The 18,373-nt window shown below is 39.8% G+C and overlaps 1 protein-coding gene across 3 annotated transcripts in view; it reads left to right on the plus strand.

Moving 5' to 3' along the window:
• The first annotated feature begins 7,703 nt into the window (after positions 1–7,703).
• The window catches only part of GOLGA4 (golgin A4), a 71,952-nt gene continuing 61,282 nt past the window's right edge, over positions 7,704–18,373 (plus strand). For all 3 annotated transcript variants that reach the window (XM_064705063.1, XM_064705065.1, XM_064705064.1), the window contains exons 1-2: positions 7,704–7,942; positions 13,654–13,749. In XM_064705063.1, coding sequence (XP_064561133.1) covers positions 7,856–7,942; positions 13,654–13,749 — 183 coding nt within the window. In that variant the 5' untranslated portion in view covers positions 7,704–7,855. The remainder of the gene's footprint in view (positions 7,943–13,653; positions 13,750–18,373) is intronic.

Consider the following 18,373-nt stretch of genomic DNA (forward strand, 5'->3'; position numbering starts at 1 on the left):
TTCTGCTACCTTCTACTGTGAGTGCAGCTCTGCTCCTTAGAGCAGCTGTTGCATTGGGACCTTATTAACACTCCACCTCACTGAAACGGACTTTCACCATTGTTATAAACGATCAATTGAAAGTGAATTATCAAAATGTGAAAAGATTTATTTATCTTTTTTCACAACCAAAATACAGTCCTCAAAACCACCACAGCCAAAGAGACGGTTGAGTCCGGGTTCGGTGTTGGGTGAACCTGGATCTGACCTCTATCACATCGGACCCTCCCCCTTTTAGTGGGGATGTTTTATACAGTTTATTGTGCCCGAGGCAGAGGAATCCTAGTTTCTTTTGTAACTCTTCGCATTCATAGTTGTTTCTTTCACTGTGCAGAGCTGGACAATTGCTGTTTCCTGTAGCCAGCGTTGATCGAATCCCTGGAAGTCGCGTATTCAGATGTATCTTCTGATGACTTCGGCTGTCTTGATCAATGTTATCAACAGGGCGATGATTGCTCTTAGGCGTCTTCCGATGGATCGATGGATCGGATCGGGATAGTGGTGATCATCGCACTGGGTGCGTCTATTCATAAGCTAAATGTTGATTGTTCTTCTGCCGCCTTCAGGAATTTCAGAATTTGAATAGACGTCCGCCTCTCAGGCTGCTTGTGGTCAGCGACTCATTTGGATCTCACAATCTTTATAAAATACATTCTTTTATAGCATGCATTATTTCCCAACATATATTACACCATCCACTCAGGTGCCTCAGGGGAAAACCCGGGATCCCCGAGCCCCCTCCCCCTCCAAGGGAGCCTCTTTCTCCTGGGTATGTTCAAGAGCCCAGCGGCCGCTGCCCAGCCCCCGCTGGTTTTTGCCACTGCTCGGAGGTTTCTTTGCTACACTGCAACTCACACCCCTGCCCTGCAGGGAGGCCCCGCAGCTCCAGCTACAACTGTTGAGCTTCTGATACATCTCATCTACCCCCAGAACTTTGCTCATCCCTGCCTTCCTAGCTTGCCACTCTGAGGTTTCTGCTACAGCTCCTTTTGCTATCCAGAGGGGGAAGAAGGACAGGCTGAGTGAGTATGTAAGGGAAGCCACCTCTCCATCCCTCTCTGCCGGCTGCGTCCGCCATTACCGTGTGGAGAGAGGCGGCGCCACAGTGCCTGCCCCCTGCAGCTGCGGGGGAATCATCGCATCCGCCCTGCCTGGCTGGGAGCCCACAGCGCCCCTGCCGGCCGTGACTGTAACTGCACCACAGGGGAAAGGGCTGCAGCCAAGTGAAGGCTGTTGCTGGGTTTCTGGTTGTTTGTCACTCCCATTGTTGCCTTATTATCCATATACAGACTAGTAAGGAACTGTTATTCCCTTTCCCATGTCTTTGCCTGAAAGTCCCTAATTTCAAAATTGTAATAATTTGAAGGGAAGGGGGTCGTATTTTCCATTCCTAGGGAGGCTCCTATCTTCCTTAGCAGATATCTTAGTCTTTCAAACCAAGACAGACCTTTCTATCATGAGCTGGGCAAGATAAGAGAAAAACTAACAATGTGTTTGCAGGAAATTGGATAGAATCACTGTTTCTCATAAAAATACCAACGAAAGCACAAAGATGCAAAATAGCTTTCCCACTATGGGTGACCAGGACACTGGAAGATCTAGGAACAGAGCCTAGGTTTCCTTCATAACCAGCCAAGTCCTCTGCTCTGAAGCAGCTCTGTCTTCAGGAGCAAGTTATTTTCTCCTTTTTGATCAAGGTCCCTGCCTATATAGATTTGTCGGGGCAGGGGTATGGAAGGGGAGAGGAGTCACTGTCATATTTTCTGAAAAATCTCCTCACCAGGATTTCTTCTCCTGGGAAGCTGAGAAGCCTCAGAGAAAAATGAAAACAATAATTACCTGATTGCTTCTCTTGTGTTTGCTGCTTTGGAATGTGGTCTGGAGATTGTTTACCAACTGGTCATTGTTTGATTGGTTTCATGTGAATTGTTTTAACTTAATAACCAATCACCATCCAGCGGTGTCAAGACTGTGAGGAGTCAGTAATGAATTTTTAATCAGTATCTTGTTAAGCCTTCTGATGTATCCTGTCTCTATTCGTTAGTATAGCATTCTTTAATATAAGTAACATAAAATAAAAAATTAGCCTTCAAAGAACATGGAGACAGAATTATCAATTCCTCCTTCATCCTGGGGACCCCGAAAATACCACAGGGAGGCATGTTTGGGGTTTTTTTTGTTCACAGAAATAAGGATGAAGTGGTCACTCAAATGACCATCTTATGCGAAGTAATTTAAAGTCAAACTCATTACTTGCATTACTATTGATAAAAATAGTTGCTGGTTTATTGCATCATTAGCTCTCTTTCAGTGGTGTTCAGAGTTTTAAATATAATTAAATTAATCAAAGTAAAATAGAATTAAAAAAAAAGGTTCTGACACTCTAGAGAAAGCACAAAGGAAATATCACTTAAGGTAGTGATAAAATTAATATTTTTGTTTTACTCTTGCAAGATCACACCACGCCACTCAATTTTAAATCTCTAGATCTCTTATATTCCCATTCATATAAAAAAAGATATCTCGAGTGAGCCAGCTTACTGCAGTGGTTCTTAGTAGTTTGTGTTTACTGGCTGAGCTTGCACTTTGTACTTTTGGAAAGACGGGTATATGGCATGAAATGTGATTTCAACTTTCCCGTTAAAACAGAGAGGTTCTGCTCCCTCCCAAGGTGCAGAGCAGTGATGCCTATAATTTCTTCTTCTCTCTGAAGTGACTTTATTCCTCTCATCTTCTCAGCATAAACAATTTCAGCCTTTATGGTACCTTTCAGCATTTTCAGACAGTGCTCTTGCTCTTTCCATAGCCTTGTGCATTTTGAACACGCTCACTGACTTCTCTCTCATGCCACTCACCATCTTTATGCAATTAATTAGTGAACCTCTTTCCTCTGTTTTACTTGCACTGAGTTCAGGCCACTATCTGGCCAGATGAATATATGAATGCATAAATCAACAGCATGGACTGTTTGCTATGAATTCAAGCATGTGGTAAAGAAATTTTGAATTTGATACCCAGTAATTTACTTAGAGCAACCTGTACTTTGTACAGAGAAGGATTATACAGCTGACAAAGAAACTCTGGGTTTTGTTTGTTCCTTGAGCTGAATGGTATTCATTCCTATCTCGTTGATAAGGTTTTGCATTCGTAATACGACTATGACTCTGCAGAGGCATCATCGCCTAGAACAGTGTCATCTGGTGGTGGTTGTAAGTCACAACACCTAAATAGAAAAGTAAAATTAGCAATCAGATCAGGCTAGAAAAATGTTCTGATTACCTCTTTTATTTAGATTAAAGCTTTTAGGGTTCAAATTACAGGACTATAATGAACTCGCTTTGCACAACTGCTTCTCTGGGTTGCAAGTATAATGGGTTGGCACAATTTTCACTGTCAGGTGCTGTGTTTAGTAACATTTGGATTGAAGTAAAGATCAAAATACTTCTGAACTGAAAATTATTACCTGTGTAACTGTGCATGATATACTTCCTGACTACTTTAACATCAACAATAGGATTTTGAGTTTTATGAGTAGGAGTAGAAACTGCAAATATTACTAAATGCAACATTCTGTAAACTGTGTGCAAAGAACAGTAGTTTGTACATAAGCTCTGGAGAGTAACTCCTGTTACATGATCAGTGCTCCTTTATTCTTAGCTTTTTTTACTCTATTACCAGTTCTTGTTAATTTATTTTTAAAAGAATTCCCTCAATGTCAAATATTATCCAGGTGGAATAATAGGAATGTTCAACAGTGTTTTAACAGCATGATGATGAAATAAAGAAAAATTCAAATATGAAAAACCTCCTTCCCAAAAAAAATTGAACCAACATTTAAAAGTTGGTTTTTATGTTACATTTTTCTATATCTTTTAATATTTGTGTTGGATAACTGGATTGAAAGAACTAGCTGCTAGCATATTCATCTGTCTGTCCTAAAATATTTGGATTTGAATGTGTGGGAAAATGTATTGAAAGCCATATTCATAATTTATGCCCATGCTTTTTTGTGACTTCCAGAAAGCTACAATCTTAGACAGCATTTAAAAAATTGGATTAGATTGGCTAAAGACTTTATGCATCAGTAGGCTGAAGGCTAAAGACTTCAGCCATCAGTAGGAACTAAGATATTTGAGATACTTCCAGTCATAGAACAATACTTCCAGTGATAGAATTGCTTGTTATCTGAACTTGAAGGAGAACTCAGTGGGATTACTTGAGTTTAAAGTTAAGCAAATTGCTCAGGGAAGAGCAATCTGAATATTTGTGAGCAATCTGAAATAACTTGCAACATAAAACCGTCCAGCTCCTGACTCTCTATATCTCCCTTGCAGCAGCTCTAGTTCTCAGGGGCAGCTCAGCACAGTAAGTCAGCAGAAATTATTTGCTCTTTTGCCAGGTCAGTTTTTTGCAGACTGACCTTGCAGAAATGACTAAGGAGATGGTCTCACAAGCACCGAAGTTAAAAAAAGGCAAGGAATGACATGGCAGGCATGTGTGGGCTGCTGTTGCTGACAATTAGAAAAATCTAGACTGGCATAAGAATAGACTTTTACTCAATACCCTTTCCCAAAGAAATACCTTAATGACTGCTATAGACTGAATTTAAACAGACCTTTATTCTTAATTATCTGCCATAACCAGTGACTTTTGCAAGTGTGCATTTAGCTTTTGCAGATGGTACCATGATGTCATATTTATCTTTTTTAATCAGTTAACTGGTGTACTTAAGGAATATAAAAAAGGTGGGGCATATCTTCACTTTTAACTATTTCTTTTAATTTTTCAAATAAATCTGCTAGGATCAGATCAACCCTTTAGAAATAAGGTATCATTCAGTTAAGTATGGAATTTTGACATTCTGTGTGTAAGAATTTAATTTGAGACATTTCTCCAGGATTTCTGTGGGGTTTAGAGTAAACACTTTGTTTATTTCAATATGTTACAATCAAACCTGCTCAGATGCTAAAATATTTAAATCCCATTTAGAAGGCTTATGATAGAGTTTTGCAGAGTTATCATACAAATCTTCAGAATTTGGATACTGCTGCTTCATGTGGGATTCCACTTTGTATTATTGGACCAATACTAGACACAGCTATCTATCACAAAAGATCCCAATTCAGAAGCACAAAAATTTACATTAATTTTTTTAAATGACACCCATCTATATATGATTAAATGACATATACAAATATTATTTAATCTCTTTCTACAACCCAGGTTAGGCATCTCCTGTGAAGAACAGGAGGTGATTAAGTACCTTGAAATTGACACATCAAAAGACCTTGTTGCTGTAAAAAAAGTCCCCTAGAAAATATCCAATTATCGTGTGATTATCTGATTACTGTTAGTGCAACCCATTATCAGAGCTTCAACTAATAAATCCCCTTACCATTTTCTGTAGTAATTAAGAATTTAGTGTAGGAAAAAATTACTTATTTTGTCATAGTTTCTCATCTCAGATTTGTTCTATTCCACACAGCCTTTAGTCCTACAAAAACATCAGTACATGAAAAACACTCACAATATACCATTTCAAGCTTTACATTTTCTAAGGAAATAATACAGAGCTCTCTTTTCTGTTGTATACATTTTAGGAATGGATTAAAAAAGCTGTGCTTTTCTATTTGATACCTACAGGAGCTAGTGTCCTTTCAATTATGCATCTGTCCATCAAATTCACATAATACATCTAGTGACTTAGGTTTAAATCAGAAAAGTAATCTGAACAGAAAAAGAGAATATGAGCTAGCATTTGTAATAGAGAACATAGGTATGAGAGGGTAATGGATTTATTAGGTTATTGAAGGTTGTTAAAGGGTTTCCCAAGGCATTCATCAGGCAATGTTCCTCTCACTTGATAATCTCTGAATTTTACCACCATGTATTGAAGGTGGTTAAAGGGCTTCCCAAGGCATTCATCAGGAAATGTTCCTCTCACTTGATAATCTCTGAATTTTACCACCATGCTGCTGCATGTCATATTTAGAGGAAACAGAAGCTACCCCACTGAGGTAGAAAATGTTTAATTTTTATGGATGCAATAAACGTAATTGCTCATTTTATCTTATTTCCTTATGTACTGCTATTCGGATGGTTTTCTCCTTTTATCTTTAAAGGGGAGTCTCCTTTAAAGGGGACTTTTTCCTATAATTCTGTCTCAACCTACAGGAAAGATACCCTACAAATCTTCAAGATACTTACCTGGCTATTACAGCTTGTAGGTTCACATTAGCTTTTTTGAAGGTGTTTGAAGTCAACAGTTGTTCTCACGAAAAATCAGTAGAATGTGCAAGTCACTGCTGTCATCTGAAGTATGCATACAGTCTTAACAGGAACACACAGTATGTATATAGTCTTAACAGGAACACACAAACAAACGGGCACTACCAGTCACAGTTTATCTACAACTAAACAGATTGTAAAAAAAAAAAATTAGGTTTTTTTTGCTATTTAAAACATAAAACCATATTTTTATGTTTGTTTAATATAGCAAAAAAAATAGGAAAACCAGCAATTTATTTTTGCTGTATATTTAGCTTGATTATTTTTTTTGTCAGTGTAAAACAAATGGGAAAATAATTTCCTATCCATTTTCCCCCTCCTCAAATTACTCAGAGATTTCAGGAGTGTATTTCAGTGAAAACATCTCTGGGCATTTGTGATTATTGCACACAGCCTCCCTAGTAGGAAGCTTTATAGAAGAACACGTGGTTCATTGTTCCTTGCAAACAGCACCATGCATTTTTTAGCCTTCATGCAATGTCACTGTCAACACAGTAAATTTCAAAATAGTCCCGTTGTTGGAGAATGAATGCTGGCTACTGCTCACAGCCCTCTGCGAACGAAAGTCTTCATTCGCAACCCTGAACACACGCACAAACGTCATCCAACAAGGGATCTAAAGCCAGAGGTTTTAACCTTGAGCCTCCAAGAACATTGCTGCCACAGTTTCGTGTAGTAGCAAATAGTAGCGGTAGCAGCAAACATCGTCTTTCCACCTTCAATGGTACTTTAGTTGTAACAGTGTATCTCAGGTTTGCGAACAGAAGGCTACTCAAAAGGAAAACGTCGCGACTTTCTTATTAGCAGATAGGTTTCCGGGCAGCTTCAAAAAGCAACTGTTGGGCATTTTTTAGTCAGAAGCTTTCACAAGTCTTAGAACCGAGCACCTTTTTGTTACCTTGCTGTCCGGTTCTTCGGCTTGTGAAAGCTTGTCCTCGACACTGTCGCTGACCGACTCAGGAGGACCCTTACGCGAGGGCACACAGCCCCTCAGAGTCAGCATTCTGGCAAGTCAGGCATCTCCGTGGCGCGGTTGAAGGTACGGAATCAAACGGCTACGGCGGCAGAAAGGCGCAGCGAGGCGGCAGCTTTTACTGCTCTGTTTTTCGTCCTTCCTGACAGAAGTAATCACTCCTCCGCCTATACATTCCCGGGACGGCATCGCCTCCCTCGCCCTCCGGGAGAGATGGAGCAAGTGAGGCCAGGCAATGCCGCTTTGCCCAGTCGCAGGCGGGGCGCCCAGGCTGCACGTCCGCCCGGGCTGTGGGAGGATAGCGCCGCGCGTTGCGTTTGGAAGTTTGTGCCTCGCCGCACACCGTGCCAGCCGACGCGCTGGGCTCCACGTTGGCTACGCAGGCGCAGTGGTCACGGCTGCCCGTGCCCCGCGGAGGGGGTCCGAGGGCGGAGCGGCGGCGGCTCCGCGGGCCGGGGCGGGGGGAGATCTGTTCCGCCGCCCCCTGGGCGCCCCTTGCCGCCTGACCAGCCGGCCCGGGAGCCGTGCCCTCATCCCCTTCTCCCTCCCGCCACCATGTTCAAGAAACTGAAGCAGAAGATTGGCGAGGAGCAGATGCAGCCGCGCGGAGCGGGTGGACGTGCGAGCTCCCTCCCACCGCAGGTACGGCGAGGAGGGGCCGCTGGGAGACGTGTCTGTTGTGGGCGCCGGTGACGGCCTTTCACCTGTCGGGGCAGGGCCGCCCTTCGCCCGGCCGGGCTTGGTGTCCTGCGGGTCGGCCGGCCAGGCCTGCGCGGCGCGACCCTCCCGCGGCTGCGGCTGCGGCGGGGCCGGTCCGACCCAGGGCTCCGGACTCGGCCGGCTGGCGGGAATCGCTGTCAGCGCCGGGCGGCTTCGCTAGAACTTCGTCATCTAAGTGCTTACCCATCCTCTTCCTGCTAGAAACTCTGCTTCGTTTTGTCCGCTCTACTATAGCTGTCCTGTGGGAGAATGTAAAAACCATCTCTTGCCTGAACGTACAACAGAACGAAGCAGAAATGGGTTTCTTCCTTAGCATTTAAAGTAATGATACTTTTACGTGTATTGAATCCAGCATTGAGTTCCCTAGTGGTCCTTTTCTCTCCTCTTAATACTTGTTCTTTCAGTTCTGTATGGCCCTTCTGTTAACATCTTGTAGAGGGCTGGTTTGCTTACCTCGACCTTATTCTTGCATTTTTTGCATTTTTTAAACTGTAGATTAATTAAAAATATAGTATAAATCTGAGAACAAGACACTTATTTATTTGTTCTAGTAATAATTTCATTGGCCATTTTCCTCTTGTGTGTACTTTCTTTCACTAAGTTATTTTAAATGTATTCTAGTAAAGGCTGTTTTTAAGTGATAATAATACTCACCAGATACCACATATGTCCAGAGTATGTAAGAGAAAGTGGCCAAAAAAGTTGTGATGATTTAATGCATGTGTCAAAGCAGAATAATTTTGGGTAGAAAGACTTCAGCAAGTTAACATCCTATTGGTAAAGTCTGCTGATAATGGCTGCCTGTGTCTCATTCTAGGTTAAGTATCCGTGTATCTTGGAATCTAAAAGTATAAAAGCTAATATAAACTCTGAATCCTGTGAATGTTAAGCTAGAGACAGGTAATTTAATTAATTTGACAAGTAGATGATTAGTTGCTTGGGCTTGATCTGCATGTAATTTGAACCACTGGGAGATTTGGCACTGCATAGTCCCAGTATTAGACCATGGTTTCAAAACTGCTGACAGTTATGTTCTATTATTTGAATCACTCATTTGTGAAATAGAGGGAAGATTTTTAGAAATGGATCTCTTGTGAAGTTTTGTGTAGCTTGTTGAGTCCTACTTTAAGGCCTTCCATAGTATTCATTCTGTGCCTTCTCTAGTTCGTGAAGTATGATTGTGTTAGTTAAGTTTAGAGTGCTGTCTTAATTGCCATGTGTGGTGAGCTTTCAGTGCAGTGTAAGGGAGATTGATCTGCAGAGTTTACTGTTTTCAGTGTGCAGCAGCTAAATTATGATACCTTTTACACAGCATTGTAATCCACTTAGGTCAGGATATTGTAATCTGCTTTGTTCGGGATGCTCCATGCTTGTGTTCAAGAGTTGATACTCTCTGAAAATCATTCTACTGAATAAATATGGGCTTACATGCATATATGCACCCAACAGCATAATATACTTTAGTCTTTATCTGGCTCTTGAAAAATTAGTTTTGACAAATACTCTGAAACCTGATATGAGCGTTTATAGCAAATTATACCTAGTCTATAGACCTAGTCTGCTGTACTGTGGACAGAGCAGATTATGTAACTCAAGGGTTGACATAAATGGAAAGGCAAAAGCAAGAAATTACAACAAGACATTAAAACACTTTTATTTCATGTGAAATAGTTGTCTTGCAATGTTTCTTACTTCTCAGTTGCTGTCAAGTAACACTAGGGGGAAATAGTTAAATTTTATCTTAGGAGTAAACTAAGTTTTTCTTCTCACTTGTATCTCATTTGAAAACAGAGTCTGAAGGAAGAAGTGAGGTTTTGAGGCTTATAAAATATACTGTAGTCTTGCAAAAAGTGTGGGATATGCTTTTTTCATTTGCTTTTATTCAGATCAGTAATTCCAGTTGTCAAAATGCATTCCTTCCTGGCAAAATATTTTCAGACCAAATTTTCCTAACTCTTACAATTTCTTAGTTTATGAAACTCATATTTGCATTATTTTTTGCTCTTTTTTTTCCCTACACCCTGTTGTAGAGAGGCTTCACTCACTATGTTCTATACCCTTTATGCTCTACTTATATCCCTTACTTTGAGACCTAGAACTTCACATTTGTACTTTGGTTTGTAGTGTCCGAGACTAAATTTACTAATTTAAGACTAGTGTAAAACTGGAGGTAAAATTTCTCAAGTATAACTTGAGAAATATAACCTTTTCTGAGGAGGTGTTTGTAGGCCTTCCTCTTTCATATGAATGGTTACTAACTGATGTCATCTGTCAAATTGAGCATAGCTGTCCCTCACAGTCTGGGGAACACATCTCTTTCTGATGGCTGACAGGGTGGAAAAAAGCGCTGTTGCAATTACCAATGTCTTAAACTGCTACTTGTCCAAGATTGTCGCCTGACAAATAGGGATGAAGAAAAAATGGAGACAGGTGCTACTTTCTTTGCCTCAGTTTTTAATGGTACTGATAGACCTTGGTCTGCCTGCTCCTGAGTCAGAGGACCATGACTGCAGGAGCATTAATTTTTCATTTGTGAACACGGAAATTTTAACAGACGAGTTGTGTCAGTTGAATGAATGTTTATAAGTTCATGGGGCCCGTGGGATTCAACCCAGGATACTGAAGGAGCTAGGAGATGTTATGGGTAGGACCCCTCTCAGCCGTCCTGGCAATCTGGGGAGGTCCCTGCTGACTGAGCTAGCCAGTGTTATTCCAGGTTACTGGAAGGGCTTGAGGGAATATATAGGAAACTACAGAGTTAACCTCAGAACCGGGAAAAATTATTTAGAAAATCATACTGTATGCTGTTGAAAGACATGTAAAGAACAGTGCAATTATCAGACAGTCAGTGTGGGTTCACAAAGGGAGAATTCTGTTTAAAAAACCTTCTGCAGCAAGTTCACCTGCCTGGTAGACAAAGGGAAGGTGGTGGATGTAGTTTTTATGAGTTCTATAAAGGGTTTTGGTACTGTCCTTCCCACTGTTTCTTCCAGGCAAGTTTTCCAACAGTGGGATGAGCAGGTATGCAGTGCACTGGGTGAAGAACTGGTTGAAGAGCAGGGCTCAAATTATGGCAGCAAACAGGACATGTGGCTGGTGACCAGTTACCTGTGGTGTTCCTCAGAGCTCAGGTCTAGAGGCAGCTCTGTTCAGGCTCCTCATCAGTGATCTGGAGGCTGCAGTGAATGTGCAGACAGTTAGGTGATGATACCAAACTGGGAAGTGCTGCTGACTCTCCCATGGGATAAGAGGCTTTGCCTTGCAGAGGCAATCCAATCTGGATTGATTGGAATAGTGAGCAGTCACCAGTGACATGAAGCTGAGCAAGACCAACCAAATGCTGGATCCTGCACCTGGATGGAATAATTCCAGACACAAGTCTGAAGTGGGAGAGGAATAGCTGGAGAGCAGCCCTGCAGAAGGGGGTTTGGGGGTGCTGGCTGGCTGGAAGATCAATGGGATCAGCAGTGTGTGTGCCCTGGCAGCCAAGGGAGCAAACCTCATCCTGGGGTGCATCAAACACAGCATCAGCAGCCAGCCAAGAGAGGTGATTATCCCACTGAATTCAGCGCTGGTGCAGCCTCACCTCGAGCACTGGGTGCAGTGCTGGGCCCCACTGTTTGAAAAGGATGTGAAGGTCCTTGAGCATGCCCTGAGAAGGGCACCAAAGCAGGGGAAGGGGCTGGCAGGAATGTGCTCTGGGGAGCACTGAGGGCACTGGGCTTGTCTGGTTTGGAGAGGAGGAGGAGGCTGAGGGGTGACCTCACTGCTCCCTACAGCTTCCTGAGGAGGAGAAGTAGAGAGGGAGGAACTGAGATCTTTTCCCTGGTACACAGTGCCAGAACATGCAGGAATAACTCAAACTGTGTCTATCATGGCAGATTTGGACTTACATAAGGAAACACTTTTTACCAGAGGGTGGCCAAAACATGGAATAGGCTTCCTGGAGACGTGATTGGTGCCTTCCTCACCCCTGCCTGTTAGTGCTGGAGGGGCATGGACAGTGCCCTTAAAGCCCTGCTTTAACTTTTAGTCAACCCTGAGCTGGTCAGGAAGTTGAACCCTTCCAATTTACCTGTACTATCCTGTTTCAGCTCTTTTTGGTTTTGCCTAAGATCAATGAATATTTGTGCTGCAAACCTTAGTGCTACTGAAATGACTGTAAATTGACAGGAAGTCTGAATGCAGCAGTGGGAACTGTAGAACCATAGAGATGTGTTCATACTGCTTCTAAACAGTGACAGAGTGTCCTTGAATGTTTCTGGCCCTCACCAAACAGAAGGAAATTGATTATCAAATAATCTTTAAAACCCTGGCATTAGATTGAGGGTAGGAATAAAAGAAGAGTAGGCTGTCAGCATTAGTAGGTTAGGTTTTGTATGAATCCTATGAATACTTTGGTATGATTGTTTTCAGCAGAACATAAAGCTTTTGTGATGAATAGCTATTTGGTACTAGGTAAGCTGTTTGACTTTTGAATAGTATTTTCAAGTTGAGACATTGGCCTACCTCTTCAGACCTGTAGCTATGACTGATTTTAGAATAGTTTTGATATAAAAAAGTACAAATGCAGCTACCACTCCTGGTTCCAGACCTGTTCAGCTGAGAGCAATTTCAAGAAGAGGTAGGGTCAAAACATGCATGTGCTTGCCTTATATTCTGGGTAAAGTACCCCTGGGCCCTTCCTGCAGGTGGAACTTGTGGTCATCGGACCACTCTGGGCCTGGATTTGGGCTCCAGGGGCAGAGTATGGCACATTTCCTCAGGTGTGCCAGGTGTTGGCAGCCACTGCAGGACTGGGATACAGGTCCAGAGGGATGGGGTCTGTGCGGGAAGGCCAGCCTCATCAAAAGCAAGCCCTGACCTTCCTCTTCCTCCTGCCACATGCCTGAAATATTTCCTTCCAGCATTTCACAATACCCCATGAGAAATTTTGCTAAATGCCCTCTTTAGTATAGATCTGCTTGTTGATACTTTACTTCTCATTACATTTATACTGAAATTTTATATTTGAAGTTTGAATGATGAGGCTGGCAAGGTAGTTTCTTTGAGCTGGTGTGAGTTTTTAGAATCTCAGTTTGAATGAAGTTGTAAAATTCCTGTGAATAGATGTTTAATTTTGATAGGAACAACAAGTACATATAGACAACAAAATATATAGCAATTTCTTGCCCCTTTTTCATTGTTTAGATTCAGTGTTATAAATACCACAAATTTAAAGTTCATAAATTTTCTTAGTGTCATTTTTTGTTGTTAATTTTCAAAGTTCTTGATCAGATTCTGTTCACTTCTAAATACTTGAATCCCTATCAAATCACTAAACTTTTAAACCTCAAGCAGCTGTAATATATTCCTAAAATATTCGAAGGCTTGTTTTTCAAATATGGTCTAATAGGACCATAGTCAGAAATAATGAAAATAAGCCATTTTGTTGTTTGTTCTTGTGGCTGATTCAGGACACATTTTCCTCTACAGAAGGTAGAACTTGTCACAGACAGTTGTTTTCTTTAAAAAGATCTAGACTAGGTTTCACTGGGATGATATAGTTAGTAATTCTTGAAGTAAATTATGATACAGAAAAATTAGTTCTGGAGTTAATAGTATTACTTGTTGTATACATGATCTCTCTATAGGTCCCTTCCAGATCCCCTCCATCAACTGGCAACAGAATCAGGACATCTTCATTTACAGATCAGAATCATGAAGGCACTTTAACACCAGACAAAGAGGTCAGTTGAGAACTGTTTTTCTCTGCTTTTCACCTTGAAAAACCTAACTTTGTCCTTCATTACTTTTTTTTTTTTTTTTATTTCCCAATCTCACTATTTTCTGTGTATTTATAGCTATGAATAGTCTGTTTTTTAGGTTAAATACTGAAGTGTTTAATAGTAATAAAACAGATCTTTAAGCTGTAGTGATTAACCCCCAGATTAGGAAACGCTTTAAGTCTTCAGGTCTTAAAAATCTTACTCCTGAACTGAACTCAGTGAGGTAGTGGGACAGAGGATAGATTCAGAGAGAATCACTTCATTTTGTCCCACTTTTGGTTGAAAAGCTAGGTGAATCCAGGTAATTTGAGGTGGATGATCCATTTGTGATTGTTTCTAACCATGCCAGTAATAAGTATCAAACTCAAAGTTATTTCCCCCACCCCACTTCCTTTCTCCCCTCCCTCAAACTTAAAACCAACCCAGCCTCCCTCACCTTCCTCCCACTCCCCCCGCCCCCCCAAAAAACTGAACAACAAACTAAACTGAGTCTAAATTATGAGTCATAAAATATCATTAAAATCATTATCAGGATGATGGGTAACCTTGACTTGCATAATAAAGCAAACAAAGAAGATAATCTGCACTTACCTTGTTTCATATTAAGTACTGTGGCTCTTTTGAAGCAACTTGATATTAAAAAAAAGGCAACAATACAAATAAACAAAACATTTCCCTGACTTAGTGAGCATGGACATAGTCTGGTTGCATAAAGCAGGATGCTTCTGTGATTCTGTGAACTTTTTCAGAGGAAATATTTTGTCCTTGTCAGAGAATTCAGTTGCTTTGTTTTGCCACAAAAAATGACGCATTTTATTGCAGTGGAACAATCCACTTTAATTTTTAACACCATTTTTTCTTTAGGAGATAATCAGCTATACCTGAAATTTGCAATTGATTTCATTATGAATGCTATCAGTGATTCCAGCTTGGCAGTTTGCTTCCTGCAATAGTAGAAATTGAAGAGAAAGTACTTCATGATTTTGTGTTGTATTTTGGTATTTTCTGATAAATGCTTTTTTTTTCTACTGTAATATGTATATATGTGTGTGTGTGTGTATGCATGTATATGCATCTGTAATGAATTCCCTCTCTCCTTGGAAAACGATTTTCTGTTAATTGGTGCTCCAGAATGTTAGCAAGCAGCATCACCCAGGATAAATTGCTAAGTTTTTCAGTGAGGAGAGTTTTCTGTTCTTAATACAGGGTATAGAAGTAGCATATTGCCACATGAGAACTACCACTGTGGCCTAGAAGGAGTGAGTTGGTACTGAGAGTTGATTCCCCTGTTTGTTTTTTGTTTTGTTCTTTTTAATTGTATAACCTGCAAAAGAACTGATTTGGCCAAGGTTTTCTTCATGATTTCTATTGAGAACTACACTTACTTCATTACATAAGTGTTGGCCCCAGCAAACTCCATTTTCAGAGTGCTGTTCCGGAGAAACAAGAGAAGCAAAGGATTCTCCATAGCACAAGCCAAGTTACATTGGAAGAACATTGATCTCTAAATAGAGTGGTTAGACTGGAATGACCAGAGAGCCAGAAGAATAAATAAGATTAAGAGTAGAAAAACGAAGAGTAGAAGTACTAAAGTACCTTCAGATTTGCAGTTATCCTTGGTCTTAGGGGTGCTGCCGTAACAGTTTTACTTGTGAAACACATCCTTTAATTGGAAATTCAAGAAGTAGTGAAGTCCTAGGGGGATGAAAACCTCTTTTTTTTTTTTTGTTGGTTTTACATCAAGCAGAATATTTTACAAAAATTAAGTTTAAATGATTAAAACAAGAAACCTAATTTCTCCAAAAATTTCTCATAAATGTTGGCAGTATGATTAAAAGTAAATAATCTTTGAAATCTGTTGGATTAAATTTTCATAAAATTCAGCTCAGCAGCAGTATACGATGCGTAAATAAGATGCAGATATTGCATATTGTCACTGAAAATACATGCCCTGATTAGATGAACGCATTAAGTCTTTTGGAGGGTACTATTTTGTGGTGTTCTCATTTGAGCAGGCAGTTGTTTTTTGTGTGCAGGTGTCAATGGCATTACAGTGAGCTCTTGGGCTACATTTAATACACTGAAAATATTTGGTTGAGGAGTATTGTATGCTAAAACGTTTTTGCAGTACATGAATAATTACTGTCCCTTTTACTACTGAAAGCTAAGCAAAATTAGTGTTTCATAATTTTTTTGTATGTTTTGTGTCCTCTGTGAGCTATGTTTTAGTATGTCTTTAAATAGATTTTAGTATGTCTTTAAGTAGGATTTTGTATTTTTACTTCCATGGTATTAAAATTGCAGGTATCACACATGAAATCTTTGGTTTATTCTCAGAATATTTTTATAATAAAAGTAATTTCAGAATTAGTTACAGTTGTAAATGACATCATTAGTCTGATCAAATAATTATAATAAAATGTACGTGCCAACATTTTTGCTTTATACTGTACAATGAGAAGATTTTAAAAATACTTTAATATTTCAAGATTCCAAGATGTTATCAGTTTAAAATAAACCTACAACTTGTATGCTCCATTTATGTAATACCAGGTAAGTTTCTTTTTCATGCCAGCTTTCCTCTTCAGCTTGTATTTTATTTGATTTATGAATCTTCAGTAGCCGTGTTACGGAAAACTTCAAAATTTTTAATGTATAGGAAAAGGCAGAGGTCTGAGTAGCTTGTAAAACATGATCACATTGTGAGGTAAAACTACTTCTACAGAACTTCATTTACATTTTGCATACCCAGTGCTTTTTGATTTGATATGCTGCTGTTTGAAACAGCCCTGGACTATTAAAATATGCTTATTTAGTGAGTTCCTTCTTTTCTATGGAAAAATAGCATTCAGTTTTCAAACTGTTACCACATTGACTTTTGAACAGAGTTTGAGGTGAAATACATAAATTGTATTCATTTCAGCTCCTGTAAGTTAAAAATGTTCTTTTTATTATACAACATTATACTTGTTTACAAGTATACAAGGCCCAACTGCAGAAGATAACAAAGCTAGTGCTAGTTTCCTGTCAGCTGAGAGCAAGCAGCTGATGGATTGCTCTGGGTGACCTACCAGTCATGCATCCAAATGTCACTGATATCCTAATGAGTGTTATGGAAGTGACAGCAGAGCACAATATATGGAGCACTTAGACCTAAAGATACTTAGCCCAGGTACTTTTTGGTCTCACTTTAAAGGTATATAATGGCTGTTTTATTAAATTAGTTGAAATGCTTCTTTAACATTGGCTATTAATAAAGCATGACAAGTAAAGCTGAAATAATATACCTTCAGTACCTTTGTTATTCCTGTGTCTTTTCTGTATTCATATACTTTATTTGAAGTACTTCTAAATAGGTGTTGCCATGCAAAGATGCTAGTGGTTCAGATATATCTGTATTTTTTTTCCTTTCTGATATTTAGGACTAATTTTTGGAGGCTGCATAAGCTAGTTTGAATCTAAACTACTTGTATTTTACAACTCCGGATACATACAGGATGCTTAGGTGGCTCATCAAAATGAAAAGCAAACCAGAAAAGACCTATTTGATTTCTGTACTACAGCTTTCTGAAAGTGCAGTTCAGCTCTCCTAGATCCTGGGACTTTATTGCAGAGAGAAACTCTTGAAATTTTAGCTCCTCAGTTTTTCCTATTCCCTTAGGACAAATAACCAAATTTATTTATATATTTTACTCTGGGGAATAAGTTTTTTAAGTAAGAGTTGAAAGCAAACCTTTAGCTGATAGTTGACATCTTCTAGCTTCTTGAAGTAGATGAGGAAATGGTGGCTTTTCACTTAGACTAGTTTTGTAGTCTCATCCTATTTCTTCTGTCTTGCTGTGCTGGTATATAACATAACAAAACTGCTCATGTACAGTTAATAGAAGCTTTTAAGTATTAACATACTATAAATACCCATATGCTGTGATGCTAACTTTGCTAACAAAATTTGCTTCATAACAGGCTAATACAAAATTTAGAACTACTGATTCTCTTCTTTTTCTGAAAGGGAATAATCATTACCTTTGGCAATCAAATATACTGCATGCATGTAACATGTATAATATTCACCTACTGCCATCTCCACAGCAATGAGACTTGGGCCAAACTCTGATCCCTGTTGAATTTTGGGGTTTCTTTCACAGCATATTAAAGAAGCTGTTTGATCTAGGAATTGCATGTTCTTTGGTCTTTGCACCCCACTCACCAGAATCCTTGTGAAAGAAGATTTGAGCATGGTAATTCTTCAGAGGATAATAATACTAAGAAGAACACAGTCATTTCTAGAGTTCAGGAAGTCCTTGAAGATCAAGTAAGGCTGCTTCATTTAGGCCAAACTTGAGGGCTACAAAAACTGTTCAGAATGTTGAAAATTCAAAGGTTATTTAAACAATAGCTGTATGTGTCCTTTGATAGGATACTGAAGGTAACGTCATCTGGCGTTTGGCTTCATCAACCATTTTACCTCATTGCAGCTTTCTATGCAAGATAGAAACATTTGTTACTCAACAGGATTTTACTTGCAGAAAAACAGAATAAGCCTTAAATATTGTGACAGGAGATCAGTAGTGTCACAGTTTGCTAA

The sequence above is a fragment of the Zonotrichia leucophrys genome, chromosome 2, assembly GCF_028769735.1.
Source record: "Zonotrichia leucophrys gambelii isolate GWCS_2022_RI chromosome 2, RI_Zleu_2.0, whole genome shotgun sequence".
NCBI classification, from domain to species: Eukaryota; Metazoa; Chordata; class Aves; order Passeriformes; family Passerellidae; genus Zonotrichia; species Zonotrichia leucophrys.